Source organism: Acipenser ruthenus, chromosome 28, assembly GCF_902713425.1.
Source record: "Acipenser ruthenus chromosome 28, fAciRut3.2 maternal haplotype, whole genome shotgun sequence".
Taxonomy (NCBI): Eukaryota; Metazoa; Chordata; class Actinopteri; order Acipenseriformes; family Acipenseridae; genus Acipenser; species Acipenser ruthenus.
In genome coordinates, this window is record NC_081216.1 from 4,526,905 (window position 1) to 4,541,815 (window position 14,911).

The window sequence follows — 14,911 nt, forward strand, 5'->3', positions numbered from 1 at the left end:
TAAAATAAAAAACAAATCAAGAAAACATGACTACAATAGGCCTGCTTCTGATTTGGATTGTCCAATGCAAATGTAGAGGCCTAAAGTGTGTATCCTAGCAACGAACTAATCTACCGTATTAGCACTAGAAGAAGCGCACTCTCACACACTCAAGGTTTTAATGCTAACCGGCAACAGGAGACTTCAAACTGGGTTCTTATTTGATGTATTGATTCACCAATATATAATCGAAGCTCGGAAAATTTAAGGTCAGATGATCAATAATCAATGCATCGATTAATTGTTGCACCCCTAATTTGAATGGATGTACTCAACTTGCGTATTACATGACCTGCATCTATTAATACAGATGCACCTTTTTCAATCAGCTGCATAGCATAGTTCAGCCAAATATAAACCAGAATACAGAAACAGACGCGCCACCTGCTGGGAAACCAGCATTTGTGTGATATAACAATGGTTAGGCCTCGTACACACGCAGCCTGAATGTGAGTTGCGAGTTCACCTTTTGCTCTTAATACGGTACAATTTAAGTACACACACAGTTCGGTGGCAAAAGGCAGTAACAACCGCACTAGTTAATCCTGTTTTGAACAAGTAGCAAGTTCTGTTATTAATTCAGTTCGGTTACTTAATGCACAGCAACTCTGTGTGTGTATTAAACTGCACTAAAACAACCGCAGTAGGTGCTCGTGGATTTCTGTGCAAGTAATTATGTAATTGTTTATCAGACATTTCCGTGTGATAAACATGGCTAAAATATATAGTTGATTTTGTAATACTGATGAATAGTAAATTCATAACAATAGTAAATAGTGCATACATATAATATACTTTTTTTTTTATTTAATCAAAGTACAGTTGTATAATATTCTGTTGTAAGAAATAAAAAAATGCAAAAATTGAACAATATGGGACAATTTGTATCCCCAAGCGCCACTGTGCGACCGCAACTCGTTTTTCCACCGATACTGAACGTCTCATCTGTGTGTTCTGGCACTCCAGGAAATGTCTCAGTAAATGACAAAGACGCATATACGGCTCCTTAGACATGCGTACATTTTTAATCCAGTCATTTGGAGACCGCTCTAGTCGTTCCCACCAGTCTTCTGATCAGAAGATGGTACTACAGAGCGTCACCACTGTATTTAGCAGTCAGAAAAAGCAAAACGCTGTCTCCGCTGGTTTTGCAGAAGAGAATAGCTGTGCTTGATGAGCTCTCGATGGATTACGTACTGTACTTTGTACAAAAACACAGCCTCCATGCTGCCGCCACACAAACCTAACGAATGTCGTGTAATGGTGGTCCAAGTGGTTTGTTTAAACAGGGAGTGCACTCACTTCAGTAATGAAAGGCGTGTGTGTACAACAAACAACCGCAGCCAAGTGCAGTTTGTAAATACAGTTGTCGCGCTAATCACAGTGTGTGTCTACAAGGCCTAGTGATCCAAACTTGAATGTACATTTTGTTTCCCCCACCAAATGCCTTATCAATTAACAAATAACACACATTTGCACTGTTATACAGTAGCACTCTGAACACTTACCTGGAAGTCCTCATTGGACAGGTAGATTTCCAGTTTGAGTGGGTCAACTCCTTCGGGGAGTGGTTTGGCTTGAAGTTCTTCAAAGGAGTACTGAGTTTTGCATAACCGGGCGAGTGCATCCTGCACCAGAATAACCTTGTTTCGAACAGCCTCCGCCTGCATGTGGAAATTTGAGGACTTCAATATAGTATACCAGGTTTAACAAACTGGTTTTCCCCCAAAATATTTAAAATCAAGCTCTATTTCATTAAATAGTTGCAGAGAACATGTTAGAAATGGTGGGACACATTCATAAAACAAAAACAATGGCAAAGTCATGTGTGTGTATTCTGCTAGTTTCTGTTGATTCACTTTGCTTTTTTCAAGTCATAGATATGCCTACAGCTGCTGTAAGGTGGGGCTGATGCACAAATCTAAAATCATTGATGTCAAAGCTGTCAACAATACAATATAAAAAACTGGCTACATTCTGAAAGACTAATACATATAAAAGGATAAATAACATAATACATTTTTAATTTCTCAGGGACAGAACCTTAAAAAAAACAAAAAAAACTCAGCAACACATAAAATTGCCTAAATTGCAAAGTTACCCCCATTTATTCCACTGCATTTGTTATGGGATGGATATGTAAGAATGTTGGTGTTTTCACCATTAGACAATAATGGAAAATATAAACTAAAAAAAAAAAACCCAATCTTTACCTGACTCAAGATGTTGGGGTCGGCCTCCCACTTGGGGAAGATGTTGGTGAAGGTAAGCGGTTCTGCACCAGCGTGTATCAGGTAGGCTCTGGGAGGGCGTCTGGGATTCTTTTCTGTGGAAGAACCAAAATTATCACAAATGTTAGGTTATTATCATAACCCTGGGTCCCCGAAATAGAAATGTAACCATTTGCCTCCTAAAGACCTGAATCCTGAATATTGTATACCAAAGCTGCTCTTTGAGCCTGTGACGCAGCAGTGACCCCGCCCCCGAGGCATAAAAAGGACTGTGCTCACAGATCTCAGCGTCATTTTTCCTTCAAGCCTGCTGCAATCATGGATGCGGCGACCTTGAAGGTTAAGGGTTAAATTTCTATTTCCGGGTACCAGAGTTATGATAATAGCCTAACGTTCCCTTTCAAGTACGAAATGTAACCATTACCGATCTGGTGAGCGTACCAAAGCCGTCACAAGGGCAAGATTGCAGAACGTCTGGAATGCTACAAGGCTAAGCCAAGAAGCTGCCCTGTGTGTTACCATTCAGAACCCCAGTAACAAGTATCTAGTGTGACAAATTTGAGGGAGAATTTCACCTCTCTGCCTGCATTGTAAGGGTCTATATGGAAGCTGCCCTTAAACTTAAATGCAAGCATCAAAACAATAAGTAAGGAAGGGGACACCCTAATTATGGGAGAATTTAACTTTACAAACATAAACTGGGACCACATGACCTCAGACATCAGTTCAGACATGGGAATGATAGAGTTAGTGCAAAACTGCTTGTTATCACAAACAGTGGATGCCCCGACTAGTTACAATTCATGTCTAGATTTGGTATTAACAAACAATGAAGCAAGGATACACAACTTGCAGGTAATACAACCACTAGGAATAAGTGTCCATATGATAGAGTTTGTGGCAAATAAATTAAGGGCATACATAAATCAAAGACAATGATATACAATATCAGGAAAGCAAATTACAAAGGAATGCAACAGCAACTTCTAAACATATTGAGACAGAATACTAATAGAATACTAATAGATAATAGTTGAAAACAATTGGATTAAAATTTAGGGATATAATGTTACTATTCCAGGATAAATATATCCCAAAATTGAGAAAAGGTTTGCGGTAATGGATACATTTCGTACTTGAAACAGAAACTGTACTTAACTAGTGCCTCCTTGGCATGCTCTGGGCCCAGGCTGGAAGAGCACCTGTAGTGCTTGTCCTCCTTAGGCAGGTTGGCCTTGCATGTCTCACAAGGATGAACCCAGGCATGATGTAAGGAGCAAGCAATACCATGTACAGTTGTTGCCTCAATCTGCTACTATATAGCGGGCTGGAACCGGGTCATTTTGGTACTAATTCGGTGTATTTAACACCGGGTCAGTACTGGTTTGGAACCTGGTTAGCATTAGGCCGGTTCAGTACCGGTTAGGTGGCTTTGGCACAGTTTAGAACCGGGCTGGTACCGGTTCGGTAAGTTTAGCATCAGATCAGTACCGGGTCGGTTCGGTACCGGATTGACAACTTTAGCACTGGGTCGGTTCAGTACTGGTTTGGTGACTTTAGCACTGGGTCGGTACAGGGACAGCACAGGTTCGGTACGGTGGCTTTAGTACAGGGTCGGTACTGGTACCGGTGCGGTAATCTCTATCCTGGTTCAGTACTGGGTCAGGAGTGGAAGCAGATTGGTGACCTGAGTATCAGCGATACGGGTACAGGTCCACCAGTTCGCAGTCACCGCGGGTGGCAACGTACAGGGATGCCCACCTGTAAAAGCCACTGGCAAAACCACTCAGTCAGTACCAACATGAGACTGAGGGAAGCCTGCTTGTTAGAATGGACTAACAGCCTTCGCAATGGTGATGCTAAAATGCTGTCACCAAAACGGCATCAAGATACTGTGGTTGTAATTGCAAGCAATAACAAACCGAAGCGAATTTCGGTCCTGCGCATGGAATCTGTAAAAACAGAAAAAGCACAATGAGAAAACTCAACAAAAAACTGTAATTTAACAATGACATAAATAATACAAAACGTCTCGTCCAGTGCTAATTGGCAAAAACAAGAAAGTAAATAAGCTCCAGCCAGAGATGATCAAAGGGTTACTGCTGCTGTCATCCAGGGATGAATGCAGCCTCATTTAAGAACCATACTAAGCTCATCGAATAGTTCTGTATAAATGCTTCCATCTGGCTTTGAGGTTGCGATGAGATATTATATTTATGTAGAATTGGCTTATGTGAGGGGTTCCCGAGTGGTGCATCCAGTAAAGGCACTCCACATGGAGTGAAAAACGCGCCCTATAGCCTGGAGGTCGTCGGTTCGAGTCCAGGCTGTTCCACTGCCGACTGTGGACGGGAGTTCCCAGGAGGGAGCGCACAATAAGTTACCCGGAGCTGAGTGGTCCTCTGAGGTGGCTGCATGAGTGAAAAGAAACGGACAGCTGAAGGGTACCCGTTTCGGAGGACGCGTGTGTCTGTCTTCGTCTCTCCCAAGTCAGTGCGGGGGTGGCAGTGGTGAGCCGGGTTGAAATAAAAATAATTGGGCTTTCCAAATTGGGGAGAAAATGAGAAAAAATAAATTGCCGATTCCAAATTTAAAAAAATAAAAATAAATGGGCTTATGTGGATTTATGTACTTAGGCTTGACATATCCCCTTGAGTTGAGTACAGATTTTCATTTCCCAGGAATTAACCCTGTTACACCTGGCACGTTTCCCACAGCACTGCCAATCACCCATTTAATCCCTGTCACCTGGTAATCTTCTGTCATAGAAAAGAGGGACTTTATTGTGTTACAACAAACCTTTGCAGTACTGCAGCACGGTCTCCATGGCACATTTTCTCTCCAAGTCCCAGCGGATCTGTGCAGAGCCTGTTTCCTCAGTATCAGCTGGCTGCCAGCCTTGCCACAGGTACACCTCCATGCGGTTATCAAGCAGGAACAAGGCTGTGAGAAACACGACGACAGCTACAGTGACTCATCAAGCCCATTTGCAAACATTAACACTGTGTGCAACTTATTTGGGGTTTCTAGGTGGCTGGGAGACGTGTTGGTGTGTATTCACATCACTGCTTCAGACATAAAGCACCATTAATGCTATAAAAAGCTAAAAGAAAATATTTCAGCCCAGCACCTTAACCACTGCACAAAAAGGTCTGCTTGGTTAGAGAGCCAGACTTTTTTCTTTCATCATTATCCCACACGGGTTGTTCTCGTACCGACTCTCAACAGCACTTTTTAGGATTTTGGCCAGTAAGTAACAAATCTCTTATAAACTCCACAGTTTTCTGTCTGGGGATTGGCAACAGAGCCTGTTCTGACCTGGCTGCTTGGTGGAGTACAGGTTGTCTTGTAGAAACGGCATGGCCATCACAGTGTTAGAGACCCAGGCAGGGCTCAGCTGCTCCTCCACAATGAATTCTCCTGAAGAGCCACTCATTCGGAACAGCCGAGGCGAGAAGTTATATTTACCAGGGTCTGACAAAGAGACAAAGTACATGCAGTACAAGTCAGTGCGACATAGTCTTTATACAGAGTAGATACAGGGCAATTCATCACCATACAACACTGGTTCACAAAGCATACAATGCATGCAACCATCTGTAGAAAGACTACATACCGTATTGAACCAGACAATATGCATGTTAATGTTTTATGACTGTAATGATACAGATCTTTGTATAGTTTGTTGCCAAGGTAGCCAATAATAAACTGAGCATGACATGCAAGTCATTTTTCTTATGGACTTTTAACACATTGGGCAGGATTTTCAAAAGGTTGTAAATGATAATTCCAGCGTTAATCAAGAAATCAACATGTAGCATTGATTTTGGCATTTTCAAGCGGTTGTTATGCCTATTTTGTTATTAAATAATCAAGTTAATGTGATTTCCGAAATGATGTTGATTTCCAAAATAATGTTAATATCTTAATGAGCAGTGCTTCTTGCGTGGGAATTTAAAAGCAAATCAGTGTTAATTGTCATAAACTATCAGTAGTTAATTTGCACTTGGAAAAGGAGGGTTTTAATTAACGAAAAAGTATATAACACACCTTGAAACAGAAATTGAACAGACCGCGGCTGTAACGCAGACAATACAGAGAGTGTACAGGACCAGAGTTCATTTCTTACAGACTACCTAGATAATTCAATATTTGAAGTTATGAAAATATCTGAGCCATTTCTATACTTGTGGCTATGAATGAGATTTATTCACTTCTTTTAACCATTTGTAACCTTACAGGAACGTTTGTTATATTGCTAACATGATATACCGTTATTTGCACCCAGTATAATGTTACTACCAAGAAATGATCAATGCAACTGTAGCCTATCTATCTGTACATTATATGACAGCTGACCTCTACTGTAGATTTTATTTTATTTAACTTAAACAACAACCTAAGAGTAAATAATGAAATCTTGGTATAGAAAATGGTATATTAGATATTACAATAAAGTTTCCTTAGGTGATTGCAGAATTGTAATGCGTCCTTTAACACCTGTGTCTAATTCACACAAGAACAAAGAACAAGCGTACAAGGACACACAGATCCACTAGGAATGTGGTCAACATCATTGACATGGATTTTGATTAAATGTATTTGTAATGTTGTCAGACTCCCCCTGCACTTTATATACAATGTACACGTTCACCTTCACATGTTTGTAGGCATATAAAATGTTCTTATTATCAGGGCTTAAATTCAGCTGGAGCTGTTCAGAGCTGAGCTCTGGTTAATATATCTGCACTTTGACTTCAGCCTGAGGCTGTTCTGTAGTGAAAATAATACAAAATACAACTTTACTATGAATAATTATTAACATTTAATTTCAAGAGGACTGTAGCAATTTATTTTCATGGCAATTATTACAAGTGAAAATATTTACGTACAGTATATGGAGAGCAGCATAACAACAGGATCGCCACTTCTGTATCTGTATGTGTATGCCTGTCCTTCCTCTCCCTGGTTGTTGCTAGTGCTGTGTGTGTATACGAGTTAACTGCTGTGTAAACTTGGCACAGTGTATTTGCTTTGTTTCCGTGATTTAAATAAGTCACTACTATCAGCAGACCTGAAACAAGACATCAGTTTGGTTGCCTGAGAATGAACGAGCTTAACTAGTTTGAAACAATATAACAAACAGAAGTACTTGACTGAATGGCCTGAGAAACAATTTAGAACAATGTCAGCACTAGTTTATGAAAACCTTTTTATTTTCTTTATAGTAATTTGTGAATCTAAAACTGGGAATGTAACGCCTGTCTTTTCATAGCAATGCAATTTACTTCATGTGTTGGGAATCAGAGACTTTCTCTGTGGAAGTCCAGTTGCACTTGTAAATAAGGTTGATTCACGCATTTGTCTTTTGGAGTTTTACTTTTTTGAAGTTTGAAGTTTTACTTAAGTGCGCTTTTATGTCATTTCGTAGTTCGCCGCGGAAACAGAAAAACAAAAACGTGTAAGAAATGCTTATAAAACTTGTCAAACAAATTGCTTTGGTTTAAAATAAAATAAATGTAATTGCTTTAAATTATCCTGGTATTTTTTTTTTCTTTTTTAGATGTGCTTGGGGGTGGGGGAATTCATGGCGATGGGCTCTGGAGAAATATTCCATGAGAATTTAAACCCTGTTTATAATAGTAAGTGTTCGGTGGCTACTTCTAATCATGTTGAGTTTATTCATTGCGGAGTACAGCAAAGAGTACCAGAGACAATGCATGATTAGAGGAATTCACCAGACAATTAATTATAAATAAATTGTGTATTGGGTTAGGCAGTTCTATCGTAATTTTAAAAGCTTAATAAATATATAATGAAGTGTTACATGGTACATGTATAATAACTAACAACTACAAACACAAATGGCACTTGAAAGTATTTATTTATAGCCTACAATCGTACATACTAAAATACATACAAAATTAATTCCAACCAAGCCTACATAGATGGCTTATACACAAAATAGATATTCCTATTATGTTTTCTTTCCATTTGGCTGCTGCTCGCTGGTGGAGCAGCCGTGTCCCTGTACACTAGTACTAATTACCATAACAGCGAATTATGCTTCCATTCATTTTTCTTGATCTCATTAACAAGCATTTTGATTAACAAGTTCCCCTTATCTAGTCTTTAAAACAGGAAGTGATGTACGTGACCTGCGACAAGTTTTTAATGAGAAATGCGTTCATTAACAACCTCATCGACTTCAAAGCATTAACGGATTGATTTAATTTACAAATTTAATTTGAAAATCACTTGCTACTGAAGCTGTCGTTACTATACCGCAAGTTCGATACAATAATACTGTTTTTTGAAAATCCTGCCCATTACAGCTCACTGTGGAATTAAGTTATTTTTGCAGTGTGAATACCTGAAATGGACCATACTGTCCTGGCAAAACACATTACCTTGTAGCATACAGTCATATGCTTTCCGATCCTGTTGTTCCAGAGCATTCCAGAACTCCACTGGTTCAAACCCTTCCTCTAACTCCTGTACTGTCACTGTGCTGTTGCTATGGAGACCCATCTCTGCCGGACAGCTGGTGGAAAAAAACAGAAAAAAGGTCACAAGAAAGCAATGGGCAAAGGTCACAAGAAAACGCCTGTGCAAACCAGACTTCTTGTACAGTGGTTAAGATGCTTGGAACACCACAAACAAGCTGAAACCAGAAAACAAATAAATAAAAAAAAAAACATTATGATTAAGTGCTCACAGTTGTCTAATGCAGTCCACTGCTTTCTTCCCCACTTCTCGGATGCTGCTCTGGGATTTGCAGCCATGCCAGAGGTAGAGCGTCTCCCTCTGGGGGTTCAGCAGAATGAGGGACACCCTGGACCTCAGGCTGAGGCAGCTGCTCTCCACCTCCAGCAAACTGCCTTCAGCGGTGACCTCGCCACGCACACAGAACAACCGCCAGCCGGCTGAAGGGAAGCACAGAATAAACACTCAGAAAGTGACGAAAAGTTTAACTAATAATCCAGGGAATCTTCAAACCTCCCATCCCATTGTTGAGCAACCCTTTTAAATTCGTCAATACTGTATACTATAATGCATGTATAAGGAGAGATTTTCCCTTGAAAGACTTTTCCTCTTACCAGTATGTGTAACACAAGGGAATAGTGCATAGTCACTAGAGTAGTCTCTCCAGTATAAGGCTGGAGAACCAGGTAAGTTGGTGAATCAAACATCTATTTTTAATCAAATACTGGACTGAATAGGGGTATCCAAACCTTTCCTGCTGGTTCCATCCTGCTCTCGGCAGCCCCTGTGGGTGACCATTCCTCCCTGGAACAGCTGCAGGAAGCAGGGGGACTCTTTCCCTTGGGCCACCAGTACCTGGACAGCACATGTAACAGCTTGCCATTATATCAGGGAAAACACTAGTCAGGTACACTCTCTTGGAAGTATATGTAGTCAGATACAATAAGCTGGATTTACAGGAATATTAACAGTACAATGCATGGTGTTTTCAATGCTATTGGTTGATGGGTCACAAACAACCCTAAATGGAGTGTGCAGTACTGTTACTACTTTTATAAAATGTGTTATTATAAACTGGGGTAAAAAGAAGAGCAAATTACAACATTTAAAAAGACAACACTGAAATACCAAAAAAGGGTGTTGCTAATTTCAACGTAATAACTATTGCTTTGTAAGTAACTGGTACCCTGGTGCCTGGCTTTGTTACCTGAGCCCCCTGGTGTTTGCCCATCTCCACAGTCATAAGCGCTGAGGCCCCCTTCCCACTGACGCTGGACTGGCTCCCCTGCCAGAAGAAATATGCCACCTTCTCCTTCCCAGGGCCGCTGGTGCTCTGCTGGTCTGTCTTCTGTCGCTTCCCCACTGACACACACAAAAAAAAGGTAAGCTTCATGGGTTTTTATAAACAACAACCCATACTGATGCATACAGTATACTGCAGCTCTTATGTGTTTCTACTTTACTTTCCTGCTTGATTTGAATCTACACATATTACTTGGATCTGAATCATTGACAACTTGAAGTGTTTTGGATGTGTGCATAGAAATAGGTTTGGCACATTACTCCAGGAGTAAGCTCTTATAAATGCATTCCTAACCATGCCACTTGCCACCACATGGACTGCAATATTGCTTTAAGATTTGATGCTGACCAAAAGATGTCTGGATTTGTTAGAACGGAAACTGCTTGGGATCTTTTGCACCTTAAAGTGAAAAAAAAGCTCAAACTAAGAGTGTGTGTTGGGGGGGAGGGGGTAGCCCTTGCTATCCTAAGTGGATAACATCCTGTTGTCTTCCATAGTTTCCTTCTAATCTCTTCATTTTCTTCTGCTTTTGTGTTTCCTGTAATTTGTTTTGCTCCATTGTTGTTTCATTAGATTGTTTATATGACGCTGATTTTGTTGTGTCATTTCCTTTCTGCTAAAACCATGACATTTTTTTTATCAACCTGAACATTTTCATTACATAATAAAATGTCCATGCACAACGAAATCCTTTTAGAACCTAACATTACTAAAAACTAATGTTCAAGGGGTAGGACAAAATAAGCTACACATACACTACACATATTAAACCCTCAATAGTGCTGAATTCAGCTATACTAAAAGGAACAATAAATGACAGCGACACGACGGAAAGGCAGTCTGCATGACAGTTCTTCTGAACTCACCCACACTGGTCACTGTGTATTTCCACTTGATGACGTAGGTCTCTCCCTCATGGAACTGTCCCACGCTCTCCCGGGGGATGTCAATGTAATCAAACTCGCGGATGTGCCAAACGTCCACCTCCACAGTCCCGATCTCCACCAGCCTCCTGTCCTCCGTCTCGATCTGGCCGTGCCCCCTCTGCACATTGAGTCCTTCCAGCACCATCCTCACTGCCCCCTCCGAGGGGGCGATCAGGAGTTTCGCATCGTAGGACTTCAGCTCCGACTCGTAGGGGGACTGTGTGGGGCTCTGAAACACCACATCAATAACTAGGGATCAGTGCGCATCATCTACTCACATCTCAGAGGCTAAGCCAGCTTGGGCTTGAGCAGTACTTTGATGGGGGGCCTTCATGAAACATTAGAGGTTGCAGATAAGTGTTGGTGGCTCAGAGATCAAGCAATGCCCCAGCAAAGTGTTGGTGTAGTAAAGTATAGGTAGCAAAGTTTTGGTGCAGTAAGGTATAGATCGCACTGTGCTGCTAGTGCCCTATATCAGACGAGATGTTGCACCAAGGTTCTGTCTACTGTGTGGACACTAAAGATCCTACTGACATCTTTCGAAGAGCAGTAAATGGGCAGAACAACAAGATGTTGTATCTCTGTGTAGATCTGATAGATCACATGATAGTTTTAATAAGAAGAACATAAACAGCTTGACAATACTTCAATTGTAAACTTAAAATACTAGATGACAAGCATAGATAGACAGATAGACAGGCATTAACCTTATATTGCATAAAACCAAAAACGTAAACAAATTACCGACATTTGTCAACTAAACTCAACTAAATAATTTCAAAACCATTTACATCCAGCAAGGATGTCCAGTATACAGGACCAAGGCATGAATTCAAAAAGTATTAAAGGAGAAACATTAAAGCACATCTTATTATAAACACTTTATCCAAACTCTACTGGATGCTATGCAACATATCGCTAGAAGGAGGTTCAATGACAATTGCAGCAAAAATGTATTACAGGCTAACCAACTGAAATAACCAAACTGCATCTGTCTCTTGTGCAGTGCCTATGCCACACTCTCTACCTTCACTTCCACCACCGGCTGCTCCTCCTTGGCACTCTTGAACTCGCCCCAGTCCAGGAATTTCTCTTTGAACAAAGCTGTCTCGTTGTGCTCCGACAGACGCCCAAAGATGGCCCATTCCGGCCGACCCTCCCCCTGCCTGGAAGCAGACAGAGAAAAAGCACATGTCTTGAGCAAATATCACCTGTACTCTATGCTGTATTGTATACATAAGCATAGTCAAAGTCTACATGGCTAGACCAGCATAATACATACACACATAGTTTAATATTTAATCACTTAGATACTGCCTGACGTGTTGTATTACTAGGTTTTTCACAACTTGTTTTTTTAACCTGCAATTCAGTCTTAAACCTCCAGGTGTCTGTGTAGCTAAACTGATCAAAAGAATAATTAAGTAATCAACCCATAAAATTCTGACAAATTAGAAAACAGAATTATTGCCATTCTAGAAATTGATGCGTTTAAAGAAAAAGCTTACCTCGAGACTTGCTGTTTTAGAACAAATACATGTACCAACAAACTCAAAAAGCATTTCTTTGAGAGATCGCACGCAGCAATATCCACCTGGTGTGTTGCACACTGATGGGTATAACTTATGAAAGCCGTAACGTTAGAATTTAAATGTATAATAAAGTTGCATAATTAATAAATACGTACCGAGCACTAGCATAAAAGTTGCACAGCACAGATGGTAGAATAAACAAACAGTGTGTTGTTAAAGTTTTTAAAAAATTGATGAGTTACTAAACCCTGATCAATGCAGAATAAAACCACATTTTATTTAACCAGCTCACAAGTTTCTGAAGGCAGTAAGGATTTTAGACCCACAATATGTTTGTAGTTTGGATAAAGAACCCCTCTCGTTAGATTGTATTACAGGGTTTGGTGCTCACTGTAAATCAGAACTGGAGGGATATCAACTATATGGAAAAGAAAATGGTAATGGAATTTCATTGACCAAATGTTGGAGAAATGCAGAAGAACTATTTCCCAATTTAACAAGAAAGGCGAAAATATATATGTCAGTTGTTCTGTGGATGCTGAATGAAGCGTTTCTTCATATGGGCACATTTTCACAGATCAACATCAATCCATTAAAGAAGATCATGTTAACCAACTGACAGTTTAATAGCCAAATATAATGCACAAGAACTGAGAATGGATTTTTTTAGTTTGTCATGCAAACATAAGTGACATTTAGGCTTCCCAACCCTGGTCCTGGGGATCCCATGTGTCTTCTGGTTTTCATTCCAACTGAGCTCTCAATTACTTAACTAGAGCCTTAATTGAAGTAATCATTTGCTTAATTTCCTTTTTAATTGTTCTTGAAAGTTGCAGAGTTCAAGTTACTTATAAAATGTTATTGCTAACTTTAAATCTGCATCTGTTTAAGAGCTGAAAACAAGTAAAAAGATCTAATTAAGCAAACTGTTTGTTCAATTAAAGGTTTAGTTGAGTAATTGAGAGCTCAGTTGGAATCAAAACCAGAAGACACATGGGGTCCCCTGGGCCAGAGTTGGGAAGCCACAGCTTACATATGATACAGAATCTATCAAATGCCCAGTTTTCAATAAATGGTTATATCCATACTGGGATCGGTGCCAGAATGGGAAATCTATTTTAAAAAACAATATCTCTTCTGTTAATGAAATATATATTTGTGCCCAGTGAGAGCCAGATATCAAGAAAATGTAATTCATTTGTTTACGAAATGATTTGCATAAAAGTGTACTAGTAAATTAAAACCTATAAATAAAACCTCTTTGAAATATTATTGAAAAAAACTTCCTTTTAAAATCCTGTTATCCATTTGCACAAGGATGTAAGGGTTAAATAAATGTAAGTGGCCATCTACAGTTGTTCTGTTTATTAATCTGCTAACACGTACCTTGTAGTAATGAGATGACCAATTAAAATGGTTAAAGTAACATAATGGGATGATTGTTTAATGATTGCTCATTACGTGGGTTGCTGTGGAGGCTATAGCGACATCTTGGGGCTGTAGAACTAAATTGCAGGTTAAAAAGTCGTGAAAAATGCAGGGTCCTATATATTACAAATGCCATTGCTAAAAAGTTCATTGTTAGGCCACTAGGTGGTGATGTTGCCATAAAATGGTATCAGAATAAGCATTTCTGCTCATCTGACATTCTCCTATGCAGCTCCAGAGACAGGACTGAATAAAAAGTTTAAAAATAGCAGCAGACACAAATCAAAGCTATAACTATAGCTGCAATTTACTTGAAAAAAGCCAGGTTACCATTATGTTTTTATGATACAATTTCTGTGAATACAGTGAAAAATCACTTGCATACATTTGTCTAACCAAGGACACATTGGAAATGAAGTGGAGACAGACAGGACAGAGGGTAGGGTAGACTTTGCACAGAGTGATGACGGTATAGAATGTGTAAGACATTAGTGTGTCAACTTGGAATAAATACTTTAACAAAGGCATATATTAACTTCTTAAAGGGAAGGGACATTATCCAGAACAGTAATGTGTTTATTCTTTGTTTCAATCTGCAGCAGGAAACAACAGCTTTAATTAGACTATGTTGAGTAAACAAGACGTCCAAGTAGCAGAGAGTGTTTAACATTAAAATGTGATGATGAAGCCCCCCCCCCCCCCCCCCCCGGCCGCCTGACTCACTGCAGAGTTTGCGCGCTGCTCCCTCCAGAGCACAGAGGGTTCATCCTGCAGTTGCTATAGTCATACGGCCCGTTCCAGAGCTGCTTCCCAAGCTGCACGGCTAACTTTCTGTCCCCCAGAGGCACTTCCTTTCCATGCCAAATGTACACCTCACTGCCAAAATCAAACACCAGAACCTGCAACACACAGGACAACAATTACAGAAATACTGTACATACATTCATGCATATATGCATACATGAT

General features: G+C 40.1%; 1 protein-coding gene across 10 annotated transcripts in view; it reads right to left on the reverse strand.

The window, feature by feature from the left end:
* Window positions 1-14,911, reverse strand: part of LOC117434865 (supervillin-like) — a 103,886-nt gene that overhangs the window by 4,140 nt on the left and 84,835 nt on the right. For all 10 annotated transcript variants that reach the window (XM_059003262.1, XM_059003261.1, XM_059003264.1 and 7 more), the window contains 11 exons: window positions 14,669-14,844; window positions 12,013-12,151; window positions 10,926-11,214; window positions 9,964-10,118; window positions 9,506-9,611; window positions 8,989-9,196; window positions 8,681-8,814; window positions 5,589-5,744; window positions 5,070-5,213; window positions 2,253-2,365; window positions 1,548-1,703 (listed from right to left, as the gene is read on the reverse strand). In XM_059003262.1, coding sequence (XP_058859245.1) covers window positions 1,548-1,703; window positions 2,253-2,365; window positions 5,070-5,213; window positions 5,589-5,744; window positions 8,681-8,814; window positions 8,989-9,196; window positions 9,506-9,611; window positions 9,964-10,118; window positions 10,926-11,214; window positions 12,013-12,151; window positions 14,669-14,844 — 1,776 coding nt within the window. The remainder of the gene's footprint in view (window positions 1-1,547; window positions 1,704-2,252; window positions 2,366-5,069; window positions 5,214-5,588; window positions 5,745-8,680; window positions 8,815-8,988; window positions 9,197-9,505; window positions 9,612-9,963; window positions 10,119-10,925; window positions 11,215-12,012; window positions 12,152-14,668; window positions 14,845-14,911) is intronic.